This window comes from Furipterus horrens, unplaced genomic scaffold (genome assembly GCF_987537825.1).
Source record: "Furipterus horrens unplaced genomic scaffold, mFurHor1.1.pri manual_scaffold_3, whole genome shotgun sequence".
Lineage (NCBI taxonomy): Eukaryota > Metazoa > Chordata > Mammalia > Chiroptera > Furipteridae > Furipterus > Furipterus horrens.
Genome location: NW_028327173.1, coordinates 47,070,977 through 47,098,184, shown reverse-complemented (window position 1 = coordinate 47,098,184; position 27,208 = coordinate 47,070,977). Strand labels below are relative to the sequence as shown.

At 41.4% G+C, this 27,208-nt stretch overlaps 1 protein-coding gene across 2 annotated transcripts in view; it reads right to left on the bottom strand.

Annotated features, from left to right (window-relative positions):
• DNAJC6 (DnaJ heat shock protein family (Hsp40) member C6) overlaps window positions 1-27,208 on the bottom strand; it is a 122,312-nt gene that overhangs the window by 32,781 nt on the left and 62,323 nt on the right. For both annotated transcript variants that reach the window (XM_090269568.1, XM_090269569.1), the window contains exons 2-4: window positions 6,543-6,693; window positions 5,445-5,494; window positions 5,193-5,341 (exon numbers count right to left, since the gene is read on the bottom strand). In XM_090269568.1, coding sequence (XP_090125694.1) covers window positions 5,193-5,341; window positions 5,445-5,494; window positions 6,543-6,693 — 350 coding nt within the window. The remainder of the gene's footprint in view (window positions 1-5,192; window positions 5,342-5,444; window positions 5,495-6,542; window positions 6,694-27,208) is intronic.

Sequence of the window (27,208 nt, the reverse complement as noted above, 5' to 3'; positions counted from 1 at the left end):
GGCACAAGATAAGATGGTACAATCATCCCATTTGCTGAGCATAAGGGCAAAAGGTGCTACTGAAAATCAGGCTAAAGAGCCATATCCGGTGTTTTCAGAATCTGAAACAATTTTTGGTGGGCAGGGGTATTTTAGTCAATCATTTATCATGGCATTATTTTTACCCGTGCTAATCGTGGCTATCATTTACTGAACGCTTACTCTATGACAGACACTGCTATCAAATTTATTTCTGAAGCAAACTTGTAGAGATGTGTTCTAAGTATGGATGAGATAGGTATTCTTATTGTCACCCCCATTTTATACAGGAGAAAACTGGGTCTCAGGTGAGGTAAAGTAACTTACCCAGGAAGAGCAGGAGTTGAGATAGGAACATAGGGTGATTTCTAAAGTTAAAAATTTGTGTATATTACATAAATTTTACCTTAATAAAAACAGTATATGTGGGCTCTTTCGATTATACCACACTGTCTGATGAATATTTACTACAATTCCATATCTTACCTTTGTGGGGCTTCATGTAATGGCCATATTTCACCACAGCTGAGACAATTCACCGAAGCTTACAGAACTACAACACGGGGAACCATGGACCTCTGGCCCCCAGGCTGGGGATTTCCTTCTTTCCCGTCATCTCCTGTCCTCACACTGAGGCACGGTGGCAGAGGGAAAGATAACGCATCACCCACCCCATGGCCAACCCCCTTCACCAACCAGCAAACCAAAGCAGAAAACAATGGGGAGCTCTGGTGAACTAAAAGGTTCCCCTACAAAAATCATGACCTCTTAAGTCAAGTTGTTCCCAAAAGGAAAGAAATCCTATGAGAACATGTGGTTTGGGAAGTCAAAATGAAGGAAGAATCTAAAAGAACCAGCTGGGTTTACTTTCGCTATGCTACTAACAGTGTGCTTCCCCTCCTGGTTGGGCAGAGGGAGAAAGAGGCTCAAAGTGGCACTGGAATAGCATTCATCAGTGTTAGAACTTTAGAGCAAGGTTAGATTCGGTGGCCATTCGTCCAGTTTTCCATTTGTCGACAATAGCATAATGTGTAAAGCAGTGGCTCTTGATATTCTGAGGCACAGCTATAAACCATCTGCGCAGAAACGGAACCAGGGCACACACACGTACACACACTCACAGAGTGGATGGGCATGATGAGGAGCAGGTGTGGGTACAGAGAGCGGTGATGATTACACAACATAGTGAGTGCATTGAATTCCACTGATCTGTACACTTACAAATGGTTAAAATGAGATGTTTATGTTACATATATTTTTCCACAATAATAATTTTAAAAGTGAAGTGGAAGCAGATGCTTAAACTCTCTGAGGCTCACGCGTGAAACTAAATACACAGTGGACCCCTGTCTTTTCAACTCAGATTAAGAACATCTGGTTCAGATGATGCATCTCATTAGTTCCCGGGACTTTATTGTCAACATTGGTACTTTTTACTTCCTCCAGGTGGGTACTGGCTAAGAAGAATAAAAAGCCTGAACTTCAATACCTCCTTTGTAGTTCTAAATAGGTAAGCTGGCACCTCGCTTTGAATGTAGGACTATCAGCCATGTGCTGTTTTGAGTTGAATCTTCTGCTAAAACTGAGACTACACACAGAATCCTATTTTTAACTTTCTGTTACATATGCAAATACTAAAAAATTGTTTTTCGATTATTGCATATGATTCCTGTCGACCCTGTGGCTTGTAAGCATACTAATCAAAATACAGAAAAACACCCCTAAGCAAATAAATTCTTCCTGGAAACAGCCTATCTTTGCCACTACCACCCATAATCCCCAAACACACATCACATAATAAAAATGTGAAGTAACTGAGTTCAGGTTTTAAGGCAAAGAGGTAAAGAAAGAGCTGGATTCCTGTGAGTCTATAAATAAAATCAGTCTCCTTTTCCAGCACTGGTATTTATGGAACACTCTGCCATATACGCTTATTAAAATAATATTTAATTGCAGACCTAGCACTCCACTGACCTTAAAGGAGGAAGAAATGGTTCTAGTCTTCACAGACTGGAAAATGAGAAGCAAGAGAACTTTTCTAAGTAATGCAACAATGAGATGCAAATCAATTCACAGTGTTAGTACTGAGGAGAGAAAGGACTAGGAGCTTGAAAAAAGTCACATCAAAAACAGAGTTAAAATGAATATGCTAAGGTTTTAGGATCGCCTACCTGATATGCAGCTGAGGGTTGCAGGAGCTACCCTTGAGGCTCTAGCTCCATTCTGCAGAGTCTGGGACTATCTACAAAGGGTTAAGGACATGCGATCCTGTGTTTTGGGGAGAAAGGACTGGAAAAGCCTTGTACAAATCCTCCCCTCGGTGAAGTTAGGCTAACAAAGAAGGGATGGGGGTGGGGTGGCAATGAGTGGCTTTTTAAGGAGAAGGAGCAGCTCAAGCAAAGAGACAGTGTGTGTCCACTGGTTGGAGCATGGGTTTCTGGGCATGAGAACAGTGAAAGATGAATCTGGAGAGGCAGGCAGAAGCCGGATCATGAAGAACCTCATAGGACACCTTCTACAATTTGCATGGAAAAGAAACAATGCCACACCTTTCACTTTACCAGATTTACTCATGCTTCAAGGTCCAGCTCTCACTGCTGTCTCCCTTCATTAATCGCCCTCAGTGGGTACTGTACACATTATTTGCAGTTGTCTAGAATGTCCTGGGTTTTCTCTCCAACTAGGCCTAAGTGCCTTGAGAACAAGAACCAAATATTTACTTTATTATCTGTGGGTTTAACAGTCCTTGACACATTCGCTTGAGAAACTTGTAGCCATTCCAGGCACTGTTTAGGTAGCAAATAAAATAAACATGCTCCCTGCCCTTTTAAGGAAAGTGAGAGCAGCCTGTGGCAGATGTAATTCATTTTGTAATTCCTGGGCCTTTGGTAAGGTTGTTAACATTGGTCCCGAAATATGCAGTGACACTAATAGATACCTTTCTTTAAATATCTTTATAGCAACTGCTTTTATAAATACTACTCGAAGAGACATTTTCATATGTATGAATGCTTCTATAATGATATTATATCTTTATTTACTTTCAGAAGGAAAATGTTCCAGACTATCACAGATCTTTCAAGATCAAATAAAAGTTCTTTGAAAAATTGTGCAGGATGTTCCACTGTCCTTTGGTTTTAAAAATGATGGCACTGATTTAGTGTCCACACAAGCAAAAAATATCCAATTCAAAAGATTTGCATCTCAGTTAGAAAGAAAAATATCTACCCACGTTTTTGTCTGACTGTGAGTTCACTGCTCTGAATTAGGTAATGGATGGAATAAGAATTGGAAGGGCAGTTAATTCTAGGGAATTTTAAGGAGCTGCATCTAAAATCTCCATCACAGAATGCCAGTTTGGACCAAACCACTTCAGAATTAGTTTCATCCTCACTTCTCAGAGTGGTGCAGGGCAACAGAGGAGTAGCACCCAGGAAGTTGTTAGCAGATTCTCATGGCACCCCCGTCCTGCCAAAGCAGCACTGCTGGGCTGGGGTTCAACGAGCCCTCTAGGTGATTCCAGGGTTGGCTGCAGTTGCAGAACCACTAGGTTACCTCTGGCCTACTTGGCAAACGCCCTGAGAAGAGGGAGTCCTTAACAAAACCCTCCCTTATCAGACTGAACATGAGGGCAGGAACCATGGCATATAGATCAACCTTCTTGTGCTTCTTACAGATCTGGAAACTGAGGCCCAGAGATTATCAATGGCAACTGAAATCTGGAGCAAAATACGTTCTGGCCTCAAAGCTGAGATCCTAGGTACACAGCATAGACCACTAGCTACTATTTTACATATTTGAAATCAAGCTTCATTTTTAAAGGGGCCAAGGTATAGAAAACCCTCTCTATTAAAAGATCCGGCCCTGGCTGGTGTGGCTCAGTGGACAAAGTGCCAGCCTGTGAACCAGAGGGTCGCCAGTTTGGTTCTCAGTCAGGGCACATGCCTGGGTTGTGGGCCGGGTCCTCGCTTGGGGGCATGTGAGAAGCAACCACACATTCATGTTTCTCTTCCTCCCTTCCCCTCTTTCTGAAAATAAATGAATAAAATATTTAAAAAAATAAAAATAAATAAATAAAATATCCAGATGTATTTGCAGAAACAATCATATCTAAAGATTAAATGAAAATATTTGAAGATGCTCTTGAGAGAAAAGCCTTATGTTGGTGAGTAAATCAAGAATTCAATGACAGAAGGAGACTAGACTTTTGGTGGTAAGCATATATATGGATGATATATTCTAGAATTGTACATTTGAAACTTAGCTAATGCTATTAACTAATGTTATCCCAATAAATGTAATTTTTAAAAAAATGAAATCAGTGGTCAGGAATACCAGGCTTGATATTAGATTCAAACCAAAGCCAGTGCTCACAGCCCCTAAATTAGGAATAGTTCTCAGCCTAATTCCAAAGCTCCTTAAGAGGACAATCCACCTTTCCCAGGTAATACTGTCTTGCCTAGGGAAATGGTTAGGAACACAAGCTTTAGGCCACTTACAAGCTGTGTGGTCCTGGGCAAGTTACCTTACCTCTTTGTGCCTCAGTTTCTCTGTATACCTCATAGGATTATTGAGAGAATTTAATAATCCTGCATGTAAAGTTCCCAGCACATTGTACACGCTCTGTAAGTGTTGACTGCTCCTCTCACTACTACTAATATTAGTAATAGTATTACCAAGCCTACAGTGTAGACTATTCATATGCTATCCTCATTTATGAAGGAACCATTTTTACTAAATGTCAGAAAGCTATTTCCATTAATACTAGTGTGTCTGTTCTGGTCTATTTACACTGCCTCACCATGACGCCCAAGTAGCAATAAAGAAAAGTTAAAGGTATAATTAGTGTTATCGTATAAAGGTAGCCAAATGCCTCATGTAGCAGTTCGATCTCCAACTGAGCCTCATAGCAACACACCCTAACAACTGAGCAATCAACCACAACTGATGTGGGGCCCCAACTTAGATGGTATTTCATTGACAGACAGACTTTCCTACAAATATCTTCACCCAAAGAAAATCTCATTAAAGCCCAATGAATGTTTTATGGCTAGAAGGGTCCAGCGTGTGTAGTTTTTCAATACTTCAGGGCAAAGGCTTTGAGGATAGCTCTTAAGAAGAGAAATACCCTGTTATATCTTCAACTATGTGATCCCAGAGCTAAAATTCCTTACCCTGCTGTGAAACTTGGCAGTTCGATAAGACTTGGGTGACAGATTGTACACCGTGTAGTGGTCAAGATGTCTGGAATCCAAAAAGCTTCGAATGTCATCCACCTGATTCCTGAATCCTATGTCAACACTGTCCAGAGGAAAGGACATCACTGGGAGGGTCACACAAAAAGAAAATAGGTTAAACAGGTCAGCTGTCATGATGAGCAGCAATTGAAAATGAGTTTGAGCAGCTCATAAGCATGAGAAACTTACCAATAATTCTGGAGGTAACATAAGTGAAGTCTAAATCTCCCTTCGTGTAGCTAAAAGCAAGACAAGAAAGCCACTCATTAAAATGATCCAAATATGCCAAGATTGCTGTCTCTCAAACATCTGGGACACTTCCCTCTAGTTGGCGTATTTTGACTTCCCTCAAGGCCTTCTCTAACAAGGAACCTTGTTGAGAGAAGACAGCCCATACCCTAAGGAGCTTAAATTTACCACTCCAACCAGTTCACCCCAATAGCCTTTACAAACAGATGCCACTTTCTGAACAGGATCCACTCAGAAAACAATGCTTATTTATTAACAGTGATTGTTTCAGGCTCTTTGCCTACAGAGAAATATCACCTATAGGTGCCAGCAGCTAGGGAGTAGGGAGGGACGTGATGGAGAAAGAACAAATGACATCCTTTTCCTGCCTACCAGGCCCTAGTTGAGGATTAAAATGTTGATTAATATATTAAACTTGACACTTGAATTTCTGATTTAGAACTGCACATTATAACTTAAAGTGACCATAAAACTTTCTAATAACTAAGAATAAAAAAAATTCATATGGTCTACTTATAGAAAAAGTTTTCATATAGTGGAAGGATAGAAAACTCCTCACATTAAATAAATTTTAAAGGGTTATTAAGATACAAAAACAAAATTCTGTTTTGATTGCAATACATGAGTACTGCTTACGCAGGCTGCATAAACATGATTAGCTCATTTAATTCTCAAACATCCAAAGACATGTGTCCTACCAGGATATAAAAGCACAGCTCAGAGAGCTTAATTAACTTGTCTTAGGTCACATGGTTAACAAGGGCAGATAATGCATTAGAACCTAGGATGCTGGATTTGAAAGCCAGGGATGGTGATACACTGTACTGTCATGTACCAATGAGCTGAGTCCTCCCAGCCTGTGCCTGCAGCTTCTGAAGGACTCAGCTTTATGGCTTCAGTGACATTGCTCAGTCAACCAAATCCCATGAAATTACAGCACAAAATTGACAGTCCTTGAGCCAGACAAGCAGTTGGCAGGTAACCAGATCCTTTAGGGGTGCGGCGGTCCATTAACTCAGCCAGGAAGAACACACATACCTAGTGACGGATTGTATAACTCTGGAAGATGTGTCTTTGAGGGTGTCTTTCAAGTTGTCCTTTAGGTTGCTGAAGAGCCTCCCTGCACCTCCTTTCACCATGTCAAAGAGACCTCCCCCATAGCTGGGCTCCATGTCTGGAGATGAGGCACCTGCCAAACAGAAACAGCAAAGGAGGTGAAGGCACAGAACACACAGAAAATCAGACCCTCTTGGTCCCTAAAACATTTGCAGTCCTCCTCCAGCAGTCTGAGACGGATATTCCTGGACTTTGCGTCCTGTTCCCAGCTTACTGACTCTGGGTTACAGCGGTGCTGCTGGTCCTCAAAGACCAAGGCAAGTCCCTCACGGAGCCCCAGGAACAGAAAGCGCCAGAGCAGCACAACAAGCACTGTAACTACTGGTCTCATGTGCCAACTGAGCACTTGAAATGTGGCTTGTTCGAATATAAAATACACATTAAATTTCAAAGACAGTGAAAAAAAAAAATCGTAAAATATCTCAATATTTTTTACACTGATTACATATTGAAATGATAGTACTTTGGATATACTGAATTAAATAAATTATACTAATTAATTAATTTCACTTGTTCCTTTTAACTTTTTTAATATGGATACTAGAAAACTTTAAATTATATGTGCAACCTGCATTATATGTCTTTTGGATGGTGCTGTTCCAAGAAGGAGCAGCAAGCAGCTTATCAGTGAGTCTGGGGTCTCCTCTGCCCTTTAACGGAGGTAACTGTGTTAGGAGACTCATTCTATGGCTATCCCTTAAAGTAAAAGTTCACCTCCATCATGGAAAATATCTTCTGAAGGGCCTTTCTGACAGCTTTTAGACCTCAGAATGCATGGTGGTCATTAGTGCTGTTTGTCAAGTATCTGGGATTCTAATCCCTTCCAGCTTCATAAAATCGTACTTGCTGGCCCCTTGTAGTTTAGCTCAGAGTTTCTCAGCCTTGGCACTATTGACATTTGGAGTCAAATACTTCTTTGCTGGGGGTGGAAGGAGCTACCCTGTGCATAGTGGAGTGTTTAACAGAATCCCTGGCCCCTATCCACTAGCACTGGTGTGCCTAGTTCATAGGAAACAGTTAAATGAATGTACATAAAGCTATTAGCATAGCTCCTAATATATCTAAGGGTAATAGACTATAGTTATACTACTATTATGCACTAAAACTTATATAGCACTATCTGCTAGATATTATTTTAAATATTTTACCTACATTCACTCATTTAACCCATAGCATACCTACAGGGTAGGTAATATTATTTCATTGTATAAATCAGAAACTTGTCTAAGAGTATACAGCTAGTATTAAATGGCAGAGTTGGGATTTGAGCCCTAGGCAACATTTCCAAGCACATACCTCATTATTCTCTTAATATTACCTTGAATTAAATATTTATCATTCCAAATAACTGCTTTAAACTTTTATTACATATGTGGGTATCCATAGAAATATATTAATATTGTTCTCCATTCTTTCAAGCTATATAAAAATGGTTTTCTGTTTGCAACTTTTTTTTTTTCACTCACCATCATTTAAAATTCACCTATGCTGGTACCACACAAGACTTCAGCTCCCTCAAAGTATGTATCCATTACCCACTGAGGTTGGACACTAAGGTTACCCACTAAGACGGACAATGAGGTTGTTTGCTAAAACAATGTAGTTATAAACACATCGACTTGATTACATGGGGGAGATTCTCTCTTGGTTATACCTAAGAGTGAAATGTGCTAGTACATATGCAATGCACATCTTCAAATTTCTAGATAATGACAAATCATTTTCCCAAGTAATCATGTTAGTTTAAATTCCTACTAGTAGTGTATGTGAGCTCCCTCACTCTATATTCTCCTTGACACTTGATACTGTCAGACTTTAAAATGTTTACAAATCTGGAAAGTATAAAGCAGGTTCTCATTTTGGTCTTATTTTGTGATTTCCCAATTACTAGTGAGGCAGTGTATCTTTTCTTGTATTTGTTGGCCAGGCAGCTGTATTTTAAATCATACTTGAGGTACCTATTGTACTCCTACGTGCCATTTAGATGCTCATACATATACCTATAAATACACGTTGACGGTTACATACTTCTTTTCTGATCACAAGAGCTATTGCTGTCTCAGTCACCATTTAGCATCTATCTGAAAGGGAGGCTCTATTTGAAATCACAAAGAACAATTAATGCTGATGAATAAGCAAATGAATGGACACACATTAATAACGTCTACTACTTACTGAGCTCTCCTATGCACAAGGAGCTGTGCTTGGACTTTTACGCTAGTACAATTTCACATAATGGGAGAGGGGGAGAGTGTTTTTTATACCTATTTTATAGATGAAGAAATGAAGGCTCAAAGAAAGGGAAGCAATTCACCTAAGACCTCAGATAATGAGCAGTAAAGCCAGGGATTCAAATTCAGATCTGTGCAATTCCGAAGCCCATGCTACGTCTACCATTTTGGACACTTCTACAGCTCCGTACTGACTCGCAATTCTAACAGCTGTGATTAGGACCATCCTTACCTCGCACAGAGCCCTCCCTCTCCTAGTCCTTGATCTCCTTCACCCCCCTCCTGTGTGCCTTTCATCTGGCGGCTATTGGCAGCAGATGTCCCTTAACAAGCACTCTCATAAATCACTGCATCAGTCAGACCAAACAAACTGATCTCTTTCTGTAGGAGGCCTGAGCCTCTGTCACCCCCTGGCTTCAGGACCCAGAATAAAATGCAAGGAACAGGTCTGCAGGACAGCTGCTCCACAGACTACAACTAATGCTACAAATCTGAGAATGTCCTCTTGGGTCTGATCCCCTGTGATATAGAGCACATTATCTCCTTTTAAACACACCCCCTCATAAAAATCAGTATCGTGTTTTCTTTTTAAATATAGTAAAGATAGAGCAGTACAAAATGTTTATAATTCCCCCATTTCCATTGCAAATTACCATTCCAGCCTGAATACTCTTCTGGTATGTTACTGTTCTAAGACAGCAGTTCTCAACCTTTGGGTCGTGACCCCTTTGGGGGTTGAATGACCCTTTCACAGGGGTGGCCTAAGACCATCGGAAAACACATATATAATTACACATTATTTTTGTTATTAATCACTGTGCTTTAATTGTGTTCAATTTGTAACAATGAAAATACATCCTGCATATCAGATATTTACATTACGATTCATAACAGTAGCAAAATTACAGTTATGAAGTAGCAACAAAAATAATTTTATGGTTGGGGGTCACCACAACGTGAGGAACTGTATTAAAGGGTCACAGCATTAGGAAGGTTGAGAACCACTGTTCTAAGAGATGACACCAAATTGATTATCCAGACCTCTCTCTGACTCTCAATTTCATGCTGGAATAGAACTCCAAGGCACCAACCTATTAAAAGATATAAATATCCTCAATTATCTAAAAGTCAGACTCTCAACATCATTCTGGCAACATGCTCTGCTCAGTAGAGCCTTGGACCCCTGCAGAAACCAGAACCACTGGTCACAGTACATCTGTAAGCATCATATTCCCAAATTGTATGTCAAACTAGCCAGAACACAAAAAGAGAAGAGGGATGCTATCTGATTTGGGCCTAATGGTCCTTCTAGGTGGGGATTCGGGCTCTCCCTGATGAACTACATGAAGGCCAGGAGCACAGGTTCTCCAGAGAATATCTGAGCCTCAGCTGTCTGAGAGAAAGGACAGAGAGGTTTCAAAAAATGACACAACGAAAAGGGAAACAGTACAGTCAGAATGCACTCCAGAAGAAAACAATGACTATAAGTCAGGGGTCGACAAACTTCAGCCCATGGGCCAAATCCAGTTCACTGTCTTGGAAATGAGAATGGCTTTTTCATTTTTCAATGATTGAAAAATGTCAAAAAAATAAGGTTTCAAAGGTGAAAGCAATACTAAGGTCAAATGTTAGGGTCTTTAAGTAAAGTTTTGTTAGAACACAGCCAAATTCATGCCTTTACGTATTGTCTCTGGCTGTTTTCATGTTACGATGGCAGAGTTACATAGCTGTGACAAAGACGTTGTGGCCCACTAATCTAAAGTATTTACTATCTGCCCCTTTACAGAAGAGGTTTTCTAATCCATGCACTGGATGGTTGAAAAGACTTCCATTCTTAGGAACCCACAGCTTGCCACCTCTGACATGTTTCCATATGCTTTGGCTAAAATGGTACCTGGTGGGGGAAGCACACATCCTGGGCTCTGAGGGTGTCAGATGGTGGGAGCACAGAGGACAGAACTGGGAGAGCATGTGAGTGCCATCCAAAGACAACAATCCAGATCTGTGCTTCTAAGGCTCCAAGGAGATTCTTGTTCTGTTATCTTGTGACTTTAAAACATAAGCCCACCAGAAACAAGCATCAGAGAACTAGACTCTGCCCACACCATCATTTCTAAGGCTGTAATAAACAATCTTTCTTAGGATTCCTAATGCTTTCGACACTACAAGCAGCATCCTAGCCCACCCAAGTCATGGGAGCTCACCACAAGTATAACCTGACTAGTTCTCACTGTGCAGTGACCTAAAATTTGTATCTCCTGGAAGAGAATCTGCTTCAAACTGGACTTTTACTTAGCTGTTTGCTCATTTATTTAAATCAAGCTTCATTCCAAAAATTATCTGAGGTGATTTGATCATTCTTTGGAATAGAATATATTTTTAAGAAGACCAGCACAAATGTTAAGGCTGGTCTTAATTTTCTTAATGTAACTAGAAATATAGGAAAAGTTAAGTGTAATTACTTTTCATAAACATCTTACTGGCTATCAGTGAGGGGTAAACACCATGAAAAGTATTGAAAAAAAAAGGAAAATGTTGACAAAGGCCTTCCTTGCCCTGAGAGTCCATAATGCACAGTTGTGATTCCCCACATATACTCCCACTGCTCATACCATACAAGTGCCCATGACACTGTAGGCTGCATACAATTCTACTGGGTAACCCCTAAGAAGAGATGCTCTCTCATAAATACTGTTATCAAAAGAAAAGGATCGTATCTAAATATTTAGCAAAAAAAGATGTTCATCAAAATATTGTCCATTGAGGTAGTGTTCATAGAGGCAAGAGACTATAGCTGGTGTATTATTCTACATAATTAGCTATTAAATCACTATTTAGAAGGGTACAAACACTCATGACAAAGGGCTAAGTAAAAATAAGCAGAATATAACATATGCACAGTATAATCTCATTTTTGTAAAAGAAAAATATTTGAGATGAAAAAGAACTCTGGGCAAACATTCAAGTTCTTAGGACACCAACCTTCCTTAGTGGGTCCTCTAGAAAGTCACTGTCATATAATTCTAGTACCTGTGAGTTATTAATTATTATTATTAGTATTTCATAGTGTTCAGGATCAGCCTGTGTTAAGGGGTGATGGATAATCTGAATTTTGGCATGACAATCAATTCATATTCATGTTCCTTTTCACCAATGGCAGCATTTTCCTCTGTGGTCACTGAAGTGTCACAATGCTACAAGGGTCCTTTCCTGACTTGTGCAAAGGTGGCAACTGCAAGATAGAAATTCCCAAAACTAAAGGGACCCTGCAGAGATGCACCTGAGTAGTCTCTGTCCTGGGAAAATGCTGTTTCTCCTCCACAGCACTTAGCAAAGGTCAAAGAGCCAGTGTCTTCACCACAGAAGGCTTCAGCATCATGGTTAGAACAGATTCATCGTCTCTGGGCTTCCCACAATTAGAGAAATGGATCATATGTGGCCAATAACTACATATATCATAGAAAAGACCAATGTCTTGGCTTCCAGAATCAAAGATGGTTTAAATCTCATTTCCCATTTATTCAACTTAAGAAAAACTTAGAAAAAAGAAAATGGACTTTAAAGAGAGAGATCTTACACTGGAGACTTAGTTTTTCCACCTAAAAACTGTGTGACCGTTTTTAAAAATTGTGGCAAAATATACATAATACAAAACTTTTTATTTTAATCAGTTTTAAGTGTATTAAGTACATTAAGCATTAAAAGACTTAAGTGTATTAAGCATTAAGTAATAAGTAATAAGTATATTAAGCATTTAAGTACATTCACATTGTTGTGCAACCATCATCAGTATACATCTCCAGAACTCTTTCCATGTTGCAAAACTAAACTCTATATCCATTAATGATAATTTACCATTGTCTCCTTTCCTCAGCCCCTGGCCATCATCACCCTACTTTCTGGCTTTATAGATTTGAGTACCCTAGGTACCTCCTATAAGTAGAATCATATCATGTTTTCTTTTTGTAATTGACTTATTTCACTCAGCCAAATATCTTTAAGGTTCATCCATGTGTGGTATTGTCAGAATTCCCTTCCTTTTTTAAAAAATTTATTTATTTTTTTACAGTTCTCCCACTTTTCCCCCCATTGCTCCCCTCTACCCCACCCACCTCTTCTCCCACAGTCCATCCCCACCCCGTTACCCGATCGTCCATGTCCATGGGTCATTTATACTAGTTCCTCGACTAAACACTTGCCCTTCTTTCCCCACTTCTCCCCTCCACCTTCCCGACTGGTCACTGTCAGTCTGCTCCTTGTTTACTTGCCTCTGGTTCTATTTTGCTCATTTGTTTGTGTTGTTCATTAGTATCCTCTGTTAGATGACATCATATGGTATTTGTCTTTCACTGCCTGGCTTATTTCGCTAAGCATAATTCTCTCTAGTTCCATCCATGTTGTCCCAAATGGTAAGAGTTCCTTCTTTCTTTCTGCTGCATAGTATTCTGTTGTGTAAATTTACCTCAGTTTTTTGATCCACTCATCTACAGATGGGCACTTAAGTTGTTTCCAGCACTTGGCTATTGTGAAAAGTGCTGCTATGAACATAGGGGTGCATAGGTTCTTTTGAGTCGGTGTTTCAGGATTCTTTGGGTATAATCCTAGCAATGGAATTGCTCAATCAAAAGGCAGTTCCATTTTTAGTTTTTTGAGGTAATTCCATACTGTTTTCCACAGTGGCTGCACCAGTCTGCATTCCCACCAACAGTGAACTACGGGTCCCTTTTCTCTGCATCCTCGCCAGCACTTGTTTGTTGATTTGTTGATAATGGCCATTTTGACCGGTGTGAGGTGGTATCTCATTGTGGTTTTTATTTGCATCTCTCTGATGACTAGTGATGCTGAGCATTCTTTCATCTGCCTATGGACCCTCTGTATGTCCTCTTTGGAGAAGTGTTTGTTCAGGTCCTTTGCCCATTTTTTAATTGGATTGTCTGTCTTCTTGGTGTTGATATGTGTAAGTTCTTTATATATTTTGGAGCTCAAACCCCCGTCTGAGGCATCATTGGCAAATATGTTTTCCCATACTGTTGTCTTCCTTTTCATCTTGCTGATGTTTTCTTTTGCTGAGCAGAAACTCTTTGGTTTGATGTAGTCCCAGTTGTTTATTCTTTCATTTCCTTTGCTCTAGGGGATATATTGGCAAAAATATTGCTACATGGGATATCTGAGATTATCCTGCCTGTGTTTTCCTCTAGGACTTTAATGGTGTCACATCTTACATTTAAGTCTCTGATCCATCTTGAGTTTATTCTGGTGTATGGTAAACTGTGTAACCTTAAGAATGAAATTTTACTTGTCTAAGGCCTCTTCTCCCTTCATAAATTGGAGCAAATTAAGAACAAAAACTTTCCCACATGTCTCATGGCATCAAAAGGATCAAATGAGATCATGTCTATGAATTTGATTTTTAAGTGGTGATATTTTCTAAAACAATTAGGTATTTTAATTTTAATTCTTAGAAATTCAGCTCTCATGTAAATGAGTCATTCGATTGACTATGTACCACAGGATGCCCAGGAATCCAACTTCAAATGACAATTCCACAGAAAACCAACATTCCCTACATCAAACAAAAGGTTAGTCATGAGACAGAGCCACCACAGTCAAATACGGGCTTTACATCAGCTAGAACTGGTTTGGCTTCAACTGTTGCCACTAGCTAGATACACAGCTTTGACTGCCTTATCTGTAAAATGGAAGCATTCCTAGAATATCACAGAGGGCTGCCCTGAGCACTACGCAAGACAACGTTCTGTAAACCTTAGCATAGAGTCTGGGATACTGTCAGCACTTAGGCAATGATAGCTTCCAGGAGCTCTGGGGAATGGAAAGAAAAAGCCATGACACATGCTGCCTCCAGCAAAGCTAGGCAGCCTCAGCTAAAAAAAAAAAAAAAGAAGAAGCAGCAGCAGCAGCCATGCTGTTAAGTTTTAGAGTTGACAAAGCTAAATTGGAGATGTGTGCAACAAGGACAGACCCCTGGAGCTCCCACTAGAGCACTCGTGAACTCTTCACTTCTGGTAGTCCAGAATCACAAATACTGAATAGAGGTGAACCTCTTTAACCTCTTTATGGCTCGGGGGTTTCCCCTTCCTATCTTGAAGTGAACTGATATGCTACGTGTTATTTGCATGACTAACATTCAAGTTGAGTGGTACTGGTTTTTGAAATACTGAACTACTTCAGTACTATTTGCCGTGTAATATGAGCTATTAAAACTATGAGTCACGTGATGACATTGCACAGCAGTGGCCCTAGACATGGATAGGCCTGGCAGCTGCTCAACAGGCCGAGGGGGCAGAGACCTGGGCATGTGCAGCACCCACCAACAGCTCCAGAGGAGCTCAGCACTGGCAGGCACAGGCCACAGAGCAGGGGGTGCCAATGAGTGAGGTGTTAAGGGTCCAAACCACATGGGAAGCACTGGCACCCAAGTGCACCACAGCCCTGACAAGTAGGCAGCATGCTCAGCCTTTCTTCAGCTGGAATAAGGTGCAAGGGCCCTTAATGATAATCAGTTAATGGGGGAGTTGATTGAAGGACCAGATGTCATTCCTTACGTCAAACCACAACTCGGAAATGGAGATCATTTAGCTAATGACAAGGATACTTCAAAAAATGTCCAAAATCAACAAAAATACTGAAAATTAGAATAAGTCTTTTGTCCTATAAATATTATCGCCTGGTAAGCAGTTATATATGCATGTGTATATTTGTTTGTTTAGAGACTAAAAGGGGGCTGTACTTTATATACTTATATGTTAATTTACATTATCATACCAATTATGAAATATTTTATCACTCCTGATACCATCAAATCAACATGTACAGTGTTTCCGTACGCACTTTTCATGACCTCACTGGGAGAAGGAGCCCCAGCTAAGTGGCTATGGAAAAATCACAGATTCAAGGACTCAAAAATACACAAATAGGGGATGAAATAGATAATTCCCTAAGTCCCCTTCAGTTCTAAAAATCTCGGACCCTATCATGATTGGAAAAAGGCTGCCTGTTAAACACATTCTCCAGGCTATGTACTCTGCTAACCAGTTTTCAGAAACTATGAAATCAGACCCTCACAACTAAGCACAGTGTCAGGCAGCCACCCCACCGAGGAAACTGAGGCTTTGATGAACTTAGTAACAGTCATGGGAGAATGAGATTGGACCTACATCTGGCTGAACCCAACGCCTCTGCCTTTACCCACCTTCCCATCCTGTCTTCTTTCATGAGGGACTTAGTTTCTCAGGTCTCCATTCTCCCACCTCACTTTGCACCTCCATCCTAGGCTTCAGAAGAATCGCACTTATATTAGAATTATTCATGAATGGGTCTGCCCCCCACCAATTCCAGAACCTCTAGCTCTTTAATAGCAAGGACCATGTTTCATGCTTCTTCAGACTTCTCTAAAAATCTTAACAGAGTACCTGGCGCACAGTAATTACTCAATAAATATATGCAAAACTGCACCGCAATAGAATGCAAGAATCAGAGAGAAGAGGGCAAGGATGGCCAGGCAGACCAAACAGGTAAACCTTGGCAGAGATCTCATCTTTGCCTAATCGGCAAATATAACCAAGTGCTTTCAAAGTCTCCTCATACATCTCTGGATTTCTGATTGGAGCCCTGTGTCTTCTAGCACCCACCAGGCTTGCCTGCTTAAGAGACAGAGATTTCATGAAACTTGATAAGAGTTTTATTGTACGTACAGAAGACTAATATTTGATGACCAGACCAAGGAATAGTTTTTATCTTCAGATAGATAAGAGAACCAAATTAAGTAACCATTACTAACTTCTCTTCTTCCAAAGGATCTAAGATGGGAAGAAGAAGAAAGAAGAAGGAGGGGAAGGGGAAAGGCAAGGAGAAGTAGAAGGTGAAGTAGAGGAAGAGGAAGAAGAAAAAGAAGAAGAAGGAGAGGAGAAGGAGAACGAGAAGAGGAAGAAGGAGAAAAAGGAGAAATACAGTCAAAGTGAAGACCACATCGAGACCAAAATGGACTCTGTAAAATAAAGCAAGGCATGGTGGCCACTAACAGGCTGCCAGTGCCAGGGAAATTCTAGCTGAATGAATGCAAAATAATTTATTTCTTCATGGATTATTGGAATCAGGCCATACTTGCCAATTCAAATTCTAGTCAATAAACTCTCATATAAGACATTTATGGGTATTGTTCAATATGAGTCAACAAATATTTTAAGTATTTTATTTACTTATTTTTACTGTTGTTCTATTACGGCTGTCCCATTCCACCCCCCTCCATTGCTCTCCCCTGCCCTGCCTACCTCCCCCCTCTCCCACAGTCAGTCCCCACCCTGCTGTCCATGTCCATGGGTCATTTATACTAGTTCCTTGATTAGACCTTTCCCCTTCTTTCCACCTCTCCACTCCCCTCTGGCCACTGTCAATCTGCTCCTTGTTTCCATGCCTCTGGTTCTATCTTACTTGTTTGTTTGTTTTGTTCGTTAGGTTCCTGTACTAGGTGATATCATATGGTGTTTGTCTTTCACTGCCTGGCTTATTTCACTTAGCATAATACTCTCCAGTTCCACCCATGCTGTTGCAAATGGTAGGAGTTCCTTCTTTCTTTCTGCTGCGTAGTGTTCCATTGTGTAAATGCACCACAATTCTTTGATTCACTCATCCAGTGATGGGCACTTAGGCTGTATCCTGCATTTGGCTGTTGTAAATAGTACTGCTATGAACATAGGGGTGCATAGGTTCTTTTGAATTGGAATATTTTAAGTATTTACCAAGAGCCAGGTAAATATTTCTATGTAAGAGATACTCTCTAATACTCCATCATTATGAAATAAATAAGATCAAATCTATTTAAGGAGATCAGAAGCTCCAAAGGAACTCTAAAGATATAAAGTGGGTTCTGCCCACCACATGATCTCTCAGCTCCACAAAGTGAGAGACCATCAATTTCTTTTTCTCCCCTATCTAACCAAAAGGTCAGGTCTTAAACTGCATTAAATGGACTATGACTTTCCCTCTAATTACTAGCCTCATTACCTGGAACAGAAAACATCCTCACTGTTATCTGACCCTGTCCATGATGGAGGACAGAGATAGCAAAAGACCCACGTCCTGCTTAAAGAAAATACCGCAAAGAAAAAAATGAAGCAAAAATCTTCTTTCCAACATTTCAGTTCCATTTAATAGGGAGAGGGGGCACAACAGAGGCCTCAAAGAGTGACTGAGAGGACAATAACAGTCCTCCCAAATAATCCTCAGACACACATAGACTTTTAGGAAAACACTATTTGTTATGCAGTTAAGCTCTAGGAGATGTTCCTCAACCCCGTCTCCTTCCAATAAGACTGTCTTCTCTTAGCTCCTCCTAGACAGAAATTCTGGAGCTGCCAATGCAAGCAGACTTCTTAGAGGCTAGAAACTATTATAGACAGACTTTGTTGTTTATAAGATCAGCACCCATGTACATATACCATATACTATACATAACACATACATATGCTACACATACACCAAAGGAGCCTTAATACATGCTAAGTGCTAAGCAAGAATGTACAGTTTTTCACACAATAGAACTGAAAGATAGTTGTGCTCTTATTTTTTTAGATAAGGGAGCTGTGTCTCCAAGATGCAGATTTATTCACGCAGGGTTACTTAACTAGAGTATAGCTAAGTGTGACATCAAGCATTTTTCATTTCCTTGGGCATGGTCATGGTCATGTACAGGCAGCCACAGCAATGGAAGTCCTGCTTGGACCACAAGAGGAAGCAGCACATATTTACAACATTGCAACACCCAATGAGTATCAGAAATGTATCCCCATGCCTCAAATGGACACACCAGGAAGGTTAAATGATTTTTCCCAATTATTGCTATAACTGTTTTTAAAAAACAGATTTATTTTCCTGACTGGTATGGCTCAGCTGGTTGGGCCTCATACCACAAAGTGAAAGGTTGCTGGTTCAATTCTCCGTCAGGGCACATGCCTGGGTTACGGGTCCAGTCCCCAGTCGGGGAACTTGTGAAAGGTAAGACGATTGATGTTTCTCTCTCACATAGATGTTTCTCTCCCTCTCCTTCTCCCTCCCTTCCCCTCTCTCTAAAAATAATAAATCAATTTTTAAATAAATAACAGCTTTATTGACATATATAAAATTGATGCAATAGAAAGTGCACATATTTAAAATGTAAACATTTGATAAGTTTTGACACATATATGTGTGGGTATGGGCACACACACATCTCTTTAACTCTAAAGCCTGTGTCCCTCTTACCATATCCTTGAACAGAGTGCCCAGACTGGGAGAAGATAAGACGAACACATGAATCACCACAAAATGCCATCCTTGGTCCTACAGAGCTATGTACTTATGGCCATACACTGCAAAGCTCTGCACTGTGCTAAAAAGTACAAGCTGTGCTTATTTACTTGAGACAAGACAGAGTGAAAATTCCATGTGTAACCACATACTACAGAGCTCAAGAGAGGGATCAACCAATATACAATAAAGAATAATGGGATCGTCCAGCGGTCAGAAGTGCAATTGGTCCAGTAATCTGTGTGTGTGTGTGTGTGTGTGTGTGTGTGTGTGTGTGATTGTGAGGCTGAGGAGAGGAGAATGAAAGGAGATACAATACAGAGATGTAAAGTCTGGTTTCTACTATAAAAAAGGCTTTTATTCAGATTTATATATGCGTATATATAATATATATTATTTTGTTATATAACATATACTTTATTATATAATGGTATAAACACATAATACAGAGGTCATTCATATTCAGTATGGAAAATCTGGGCACATCTAAGGACATATTTCAAGATTATTCTAGAAAAAAGCAAATGACTTAGAAAAGAGGATAGGTTTGGGGATGAAGGAAGAAAAAAAGGAAACCTAGAATAAAACCAGAGGGTGGCCTTGTGCAGTGTAAAACTGCAAGGCAGTATGATTAACTCAGCCCTCTGTACCTGAGGTTCACTAAAACCAAAGGAAAAGAAATTGGAACAGAGAAGCAAGTAAAACAAGAGAAAAAACAAGGGTAACCATCATTAACAAGTTAGAGAAGTGTATATCCTTGCATTTTTAGTTCTCTGTCTTTCTGTACGTTGTGAACCCCAAGAAAGAAGACACCTCCTAAGAAGGGCTCCTTGTGGCTAACTAGACTCAGATTTTTAAATAACAGAGCCTAGCAGCCATTTCCACACAGGGGCCCCTCACACAAACTGCACTTCAGGGAGAAGCCTGCACTGGACTGCCCACCTGCACTGTGTTTCTGCCATCGGAGCAGCCCTTATAAAGGAGTACCTGGAATCCTATTTCAACAAATGGGACTGAGGCTTTCTCATCCAATCAAAGCTGTGCTGTTTCAACCAACCAGAGCAACTCCATTCTGACCAAACAGGATAGTGCTTTTGGGGCCAATCAAACTAAGAGGATTTGGAGTCCTTGTTTGCATGAGGACAGAAAAATCAAGGATCGGGGACAGGGACTTCTGTCTCTATAAACCAGCTCCCCTCTGGCTCTGAGAGTGTACTTTCCCTTTCTCCCGAAGACTGAAGACTGTGTTTCCCAGGCTGGGCAGAAGAGCTGAAATACAGAATTTTTCCCATTGGACCAGCATGGAGTAGACCAACACAGCACGAAGCAAAGCAGACCAGCATGAAGCAGAGCCGAACGGACCATCCGGGAGCAGAGCAGAGCTGTCAGGCCAGAGGGCGCTGGGCCCAGAGCTGCCGGGCCCCCAGGGCTGCCTCACAGCCGTGCTGTAGCACAATTGAGCTGAATACAGTTTCCTTCTTCACTGCACACCAAATTGGGGGTTCCTGTTTGTGGTGAATTGGTGCCAACAACCATCTGTTGACAACATGCACACACATATATATATATTTTTTTTTTTTCTGTAAATATGTACATGAAATAAGATACTATATATAGTTTTGTACCTGGTGGTTTTCCCACTTAATACTGAAAAGTATTTTCCAAGTCATTAATATTTTTTCTCTAACACCTCTCATAGGGCTGCAATATAACTAGTAACTGATATTCTATGCACGACTCACCAAGGATTATTATATATATACATGCATATAAAGTGGACAAGGGTTTGAGGAGCTTATTTCCAGCTTGAGGAGAGGGATGCAGGTGGCTGGATGTAGGAAGGAGAAAAACTTTACAGAAGAGGTGGCATTTGAATGGCAGTTTAGGTGGAAATGGGTTACATGGCATTTCAAGCTAAAGGAGGAGGACAAGCACAGCTTGAGAGGCCCCCAAGTCAAGAAGAGAAGAGACAAGAAGGAAAAGGATCACACCTGAGCGCCAGTCAGAACTGTGCTAGGGACCACGCGAGAGCACTGAGATTTGGACATTACTGTCTCCACTAGACAGATGAGGAAGGAGGAGACTCAGATGATGGGTGATTTGTCTAAGGCACGATCCTGGAACTTGGATATCATGCTGTTTCCTCAGGGAACTGAGAAGAGGCAGAGGGTGTGTCAGAGAAAAAGGGGGGTGAGACTGAGAAGGTGAGTGGTCCACAGGTCCCAGGACGATTGAGGGTCAAGTTAAAGAGGAAGAACTTTTACCTGATCTCAGTATAACTGTTTGTGGGGTTTGGTTGTCACACCAACATAACAAATGACAGAAATGGTTATCAAGTGATTTCCAAGAAGCTCTTCACAGAGCAGATTAATATTGTCTCAGACAAGTGGAATTTCCCATTTCCCCATTTCCTGAGAAGAGCACACCCTGTAGGGCACATTTCAAAAGCCAGAGCTCCATCCTGGGGCACCTGAAGGAAATGCCAAGGCAGTACCTTCAGCATCCACTTATCAGATAAACGCATTAGGAGGAACCTCTGACAGGCGGTCTGTGAACGAGCCGTGGCAAGCATAAAAATGCGCAATGAGGCGAAGCAGATTCAGAGTGAGGACATGTGTAAATGCTAACTAAACAGGGAATGCAGAACACTCCCAAGGTGAATCCTGGGACAAACAAAAAATAAAGAAAAAAACAAAGAAAAACCCACAGCAGCACTCAGAGGAAAAGTGGCTACCTGAGTGCAAAGAGAACCTGCAACTCCTCCGCTCCACTGGTCTCCAGGACAAAGTCTGTGTGGGCCTGGTGTGTGCAGAGACATTCTCATAAAGGCCTGAACACTACCCTCGCAGGTGGAAAAAACATGGAGAACATTCAGTCAAAGTCAAGGACGGGGGTTGGCTGGGCCAGACCTAGGAGACTTTCTGGGTCTGGCCTGGGCACGCAGCAGACTGTGCTAAATCTCAAGGGCACACCCTTCCCTGCTGGGAGCAGAGTGGTTCACAGCCTCTCTTCAGAACCCCACCATGCAGAAAATGGCCCTCCATGTGTTACTGGTGCCAGGGTCTCAACAATAAACACTGCTGGAGAACCAGGAAAAGAGAAGAAGCATTTGGAACCAGCATGATAAGGTTGAAAGAACAGAAGCTTTGCAAATAAGCAGACCCAGACTTATGACCCTGACCGTCCTTCCTTACTACCTTTGAAAGCATGTAATCTCTCTAAGCCTCAGCTTTCTCCACTGTCAAATGGGGCCGAGAATACCTTCCTTCCATGTATGTGGTGAGGTTTAAAAGAGATGATGACAGAGATTCATCTGCCATCTGAGAGGCAATCATAGGTAGTATCAGCCTAGGCATACCTACCTTATTCCCATATGGGAAAGTGAAGGAGATCCTATGGGCAAAACCACCATGAGAAAAGGAAAGAAATGGGCACCTGGGAAAGGTCTGCATCTAGGAACTGCCACGTTCTTCCACTGACTCAGTGGAAAGGCCACTTACTGTTTATAACATTAGGCAAAGAGAAAGCCTATGATACCTTCCTTGTAGAATCATCACAAGGATTAACTCCACCACCTGTAGAAGCACACTGTCTGCTACATTCACAACTTAGTAAGTGGTAACTGGAGGTGGAGGTGTATGTGAGGCCACTTGAATGACGTACAGCATTGGTCTCAATGGGTAACCAACTGGGACTCTCAAGTGTTTTCCTTGTCTGGAGATACTTCATCACAGGGGGATCGAAACTGCACAGGTGAGACATCCAAGAAACAGCCCTCAGAGGGAAATCCTCCAAGTGCTACCTGAGGCAGGCTTCCTAAGCAAAGAAAGGGAATCCCTCCCTGGTTTCCACGTTAGCTCACTGCTCAGGCTGTCTTTCTGGCTTAATTATGCTCCAGTAAGTCTGACAAAACTGGCTGTAAATCATGACAGTGGAAATCCTAAAATAAAAGCAAGATTAATGTTATGACCTCAAACTGGACACAAGGGCCCATTAATTGGAAATCATGGACTTAATTGAATCCTGGGCATGGCACTGCCAGCTGGATTAAATTTCCTCACCTGCATAAAAATATAATGGAAATGCACCAATGACAATGAAGCCAAACAGTAGCTGTTGCAGAGGAGACAGGTAATCGATGATTTCCCTGGCGTACTAGTTACCATCCATCACAAGGGTCTGACGTCATGCTCTGGAGAGTCATCACCACCATTCCCGATCTTCCCTGTCTTCTACACGCTCAAGGGTTCTTTGTAACCTCTCTGAACCTCAGTTTTGAGGTAGTAATTGTTAACTGAAATATATGTATATAAAATGTTCCTATATACAATATATAAAACATTTTAATATATTTAACTGAAATATATATGTTTATACAAACACACATATAAGTACACAAGAAATGTACAATAGCAAGTAGCCATATCATCCTCCCATCTTCGCCATCACCCACTATTATAAGGAGCTGGGAGGGGAAGGAAAATAGGAAAGAGCTGTGTGGCTTCTCTTCTACAGATCGCAGAAATGGCACCACATTCAACACAGATGGATCACTGTACATCCAGGGCCTCGCTGGGCTCAAGGCAGCTTCTTCCTCTGCTTGGCATTTGGAAGATCCAGATTCATGTCTTTTCTATTTCCTATAGTCGGGCCTGAGTGGATCTATATGCTCTTGGGACAGAGATTTACAGGCATCAATCCTCACCCATCACTGAGAGACGGGTATAAGAGTTTCTACTAGAGGAGGACAGAGGTGATGCTGAGTTGGTGGCTAATGTGTCTAAGGCACTGATCACAGTGGGTACTGCAACCAGGATAGCATGCAATGTCCTCAGGGAATCGGGAGAATGTAGAGTGTTAGAGAGAGGGGGAAGGAAGACTAGGAAATTCCAAAAAGCTTGAAGGTCAAATTAACCTTCAAACGAGTACACAGAGTTTTTTAGAATTATGGGGAGGGGTGTGGGAATACTTTCATTGGAAGCTGCAACAAGACAAAATTAATTGAGAATGAGCAAGAAGAGCTCAGTGAAACATAGAGACAGTACTCGATTTTATACCGTATCTGTACCATGCACCAAGCAGGACACCTACCAAGGTAAACAGTCCAAAATACAACACTGAACTGAAGTGAATTAAATGTGTCAAAAAACCACAAGCTCCATTTCAGCCTTAAACCCATTATAATTGCATTGAAATGCTGCAAGGTAATAATGCCTGTAGCTATCATTTATTAATGACCTTCTGATTATTGGAAACTGGGACTATAAACTTTATATCCATTATGTCATTTAATCCTCACAATCACGTTGCCAAGTTAAGTTCTATTATCCCCTTTCCTCAGATGAGCAAACTGAGGACCCAAGAGACAAATATGGCCACGCAGCTAGGGCTCTTCCCCAAGTCTGTCTGACTCCAAAGCCAGTGTTCTTCTCATGACACTTTGCTGCTATACACATGCACGCACTAGTTAAAAACTTCAACCATAAAGGGAAACAGTTAAACCAGAAAGCACTGCCAGAGAACAGAGAAGCCAGATCCCAGTCTGGCGTCTGCTCTGTACATGATCTAAGTATACTTTTAAGACCAGACACTAAGGAGATGAAAACTGCCGGCTGTGAAAGAAAATGGCCTTCTGAGACATAACAGGCAGCAAAGGAAAGCCAAGGCCTAATTATGCTCGCAATCCTTCATGTGGACGTGGTCACACAAAGGGATGGTGGCGGCAGCTTAAAATGCTCTTGCTCATATGTGGGAACTAAAAAGCCGAATCAGAGAGTAAAATGGTGATGACCAGGTTCTGGAGTGAGACGGGATAGGAGAGATGTTGCGACGAGTGGTAAATAAGTCCTAGAGATCCAACATACAACATAGTGATTATAGACAATAATTATAATAATCAAACTTGTATATAATAAAACTCGCTAAGAGACTAGATCTCATTCAATGCACAAGAAAAGAAACGATAATTATGTGACGTGCTAGAGGTGCTAACTATTGCTATAATGGCAACCATATCACAATATATAAATGTATCAAATTAACATGTTGTACACCTTAAATTTACATAATGTTATGTCATATGTATATATCTAAATATGTTCTTTCTTAAATTAGCCTCTTCTTTCCGCCCAATGCCACCTATCCTACAAGGACACACAGTCTTTAGGGTCAGCAGCTGCTGCTCTGACTTTGATTAACATTTCACCAGACACATGCGTAACCATTTCAGTGATGGCAACAAAGCACAGGCGACAAGAGGGCAAGAGCTCAAAGAACCAACCTGTGAACATGCTCTCCATCTTCCCCTAGAAAGTATTCTACAGATTTTGCAGACTCGCCCATTGTCAAGTCCCTTTAAGGTATAAAAGCATATTAGTGCTGACAACCCAGGGTCACAGCCTTCTTTGACAAGGCTACGGCTGACAGAGCTGATAAGGCATTAGCATTGTCTAGGTCTCCCTTAGTGCCTTTTAGATCCCAGATAACAAGATCAGAGTTTACAGGCTCTGAGATTTCAAAGGTGGGCACAACCACAAAAAGGGTCTTGGTAAAGGGGACAACATGAGAGGCTGAAAGCAGGTGGCCTTCCACCATGAGTAATGTGTCCTCTGCAAAAACCAAAGAATATATAAGAGTGGGTTGGCAGAAGCATTATAGAGGTTTGTTTTCCTTCTTTAAAAGGAGGAAACAGGGTTTCAGCTAGTTTATACAGAACCTTTGTACATATTGAAAAGGGCGATCTGGCCCTTTGGTATCTGATCTCAGTCCACACGCGACCCCTCAAACACACCTGTCTGTGTGCAGCAAAACTGTAGAAGCAAATTGTGGCAGCTCCAGAGGAAATTAACTTTCACTGGGCTCCCCATGTGCCGGGTCCAAGCAAGTGCCTCACGCGCACCGCTTCGCATCACCCTTACAAGGACCCTGCAAGAAAGGCTAAGCAGGTCCCACTTTACAGTTGCTGAAATGAGGCTCAGAGAGGCTGCATAATCGGTCTAACTAAGAAGCCCAGCAAGCAGTGGAGTAAGAGGGTCCCAGGATTAAATGCCAGGTTTGACTCCAGAATGCAGAGATGCCAAGATCACTGGATTGAAATAGCTTGGGGTGCCTGTTTAAAAATGCTCAGTTCCATATTTTTTCTGAATCAGAATATCTGAGGGGGGGGCAAAGTCTGCATCTTTCAGAAGCTTCTGATAAACATGGAAGTATATGTATAACAACACAGCCAGGACCCTACACCATACTTCCTGAGAATAAGTGATCTTAAGTGAACATGGGCTGGGGGTTCGGGGAAGGAAGAGAGGAGCTACCATTAACTGAGCACTTCTTACCTGTCAGGTGCTTCATGCATGCTATCATATTTAATCCTCACAACAAGCTGTTGTAAAGGATATCATGATGCTCATTTTGCAGAGGAGGAAACTGAGGCTCGTGAAAAGTTAAGTAACTCTAGAAAGGTCACGTATATAACAAATAGCGGGTCAGAACACGAACCAGGTCTGCCTGGCTCTAAATCCTGTGCCCCTTCACTATCGCATTCTTCATTTCCCATTTGTCAGAGAGAAGAGCAGATGTCTCAGTGAGATCACCAATAGCGCATGCATGGATGGATGGACCTTAAAAAGCCGCAGAGAGACCAAACCCAGTATAAATCAGGCAGCAGAAATGGCTATGTCCGGGGGGCGCCCAAATCCTCCCGCAGCAGCCACTGACACGTCACTGTGCTTTTTATAGAAGTGGGGACAGCACTCACATGAGTGACGCCACTCTCCCTCTTCCCCATGCACTTCCACGTTGCGTCCTCTGCCTCCCAGACACGAGTCCTGGCATTAGGGAATTTCCATTACCTGACGCATGAGAGAAACCAAAGAAGTTTATGTTCCAAATACCTGTGTGCCCTTAAGCAGATGGCTTTCCCTCTCTGGGCCAAGTCTCTTCCTCTGTAACATGAGAAGGTGGAATTAGCTATTCTCCAAGGTCCCTTAACACCAGGTGACTCATGATTCACAGACTCTCTAAAACATAAGTTAAACTGTGATGTATGCAATTTGCTAG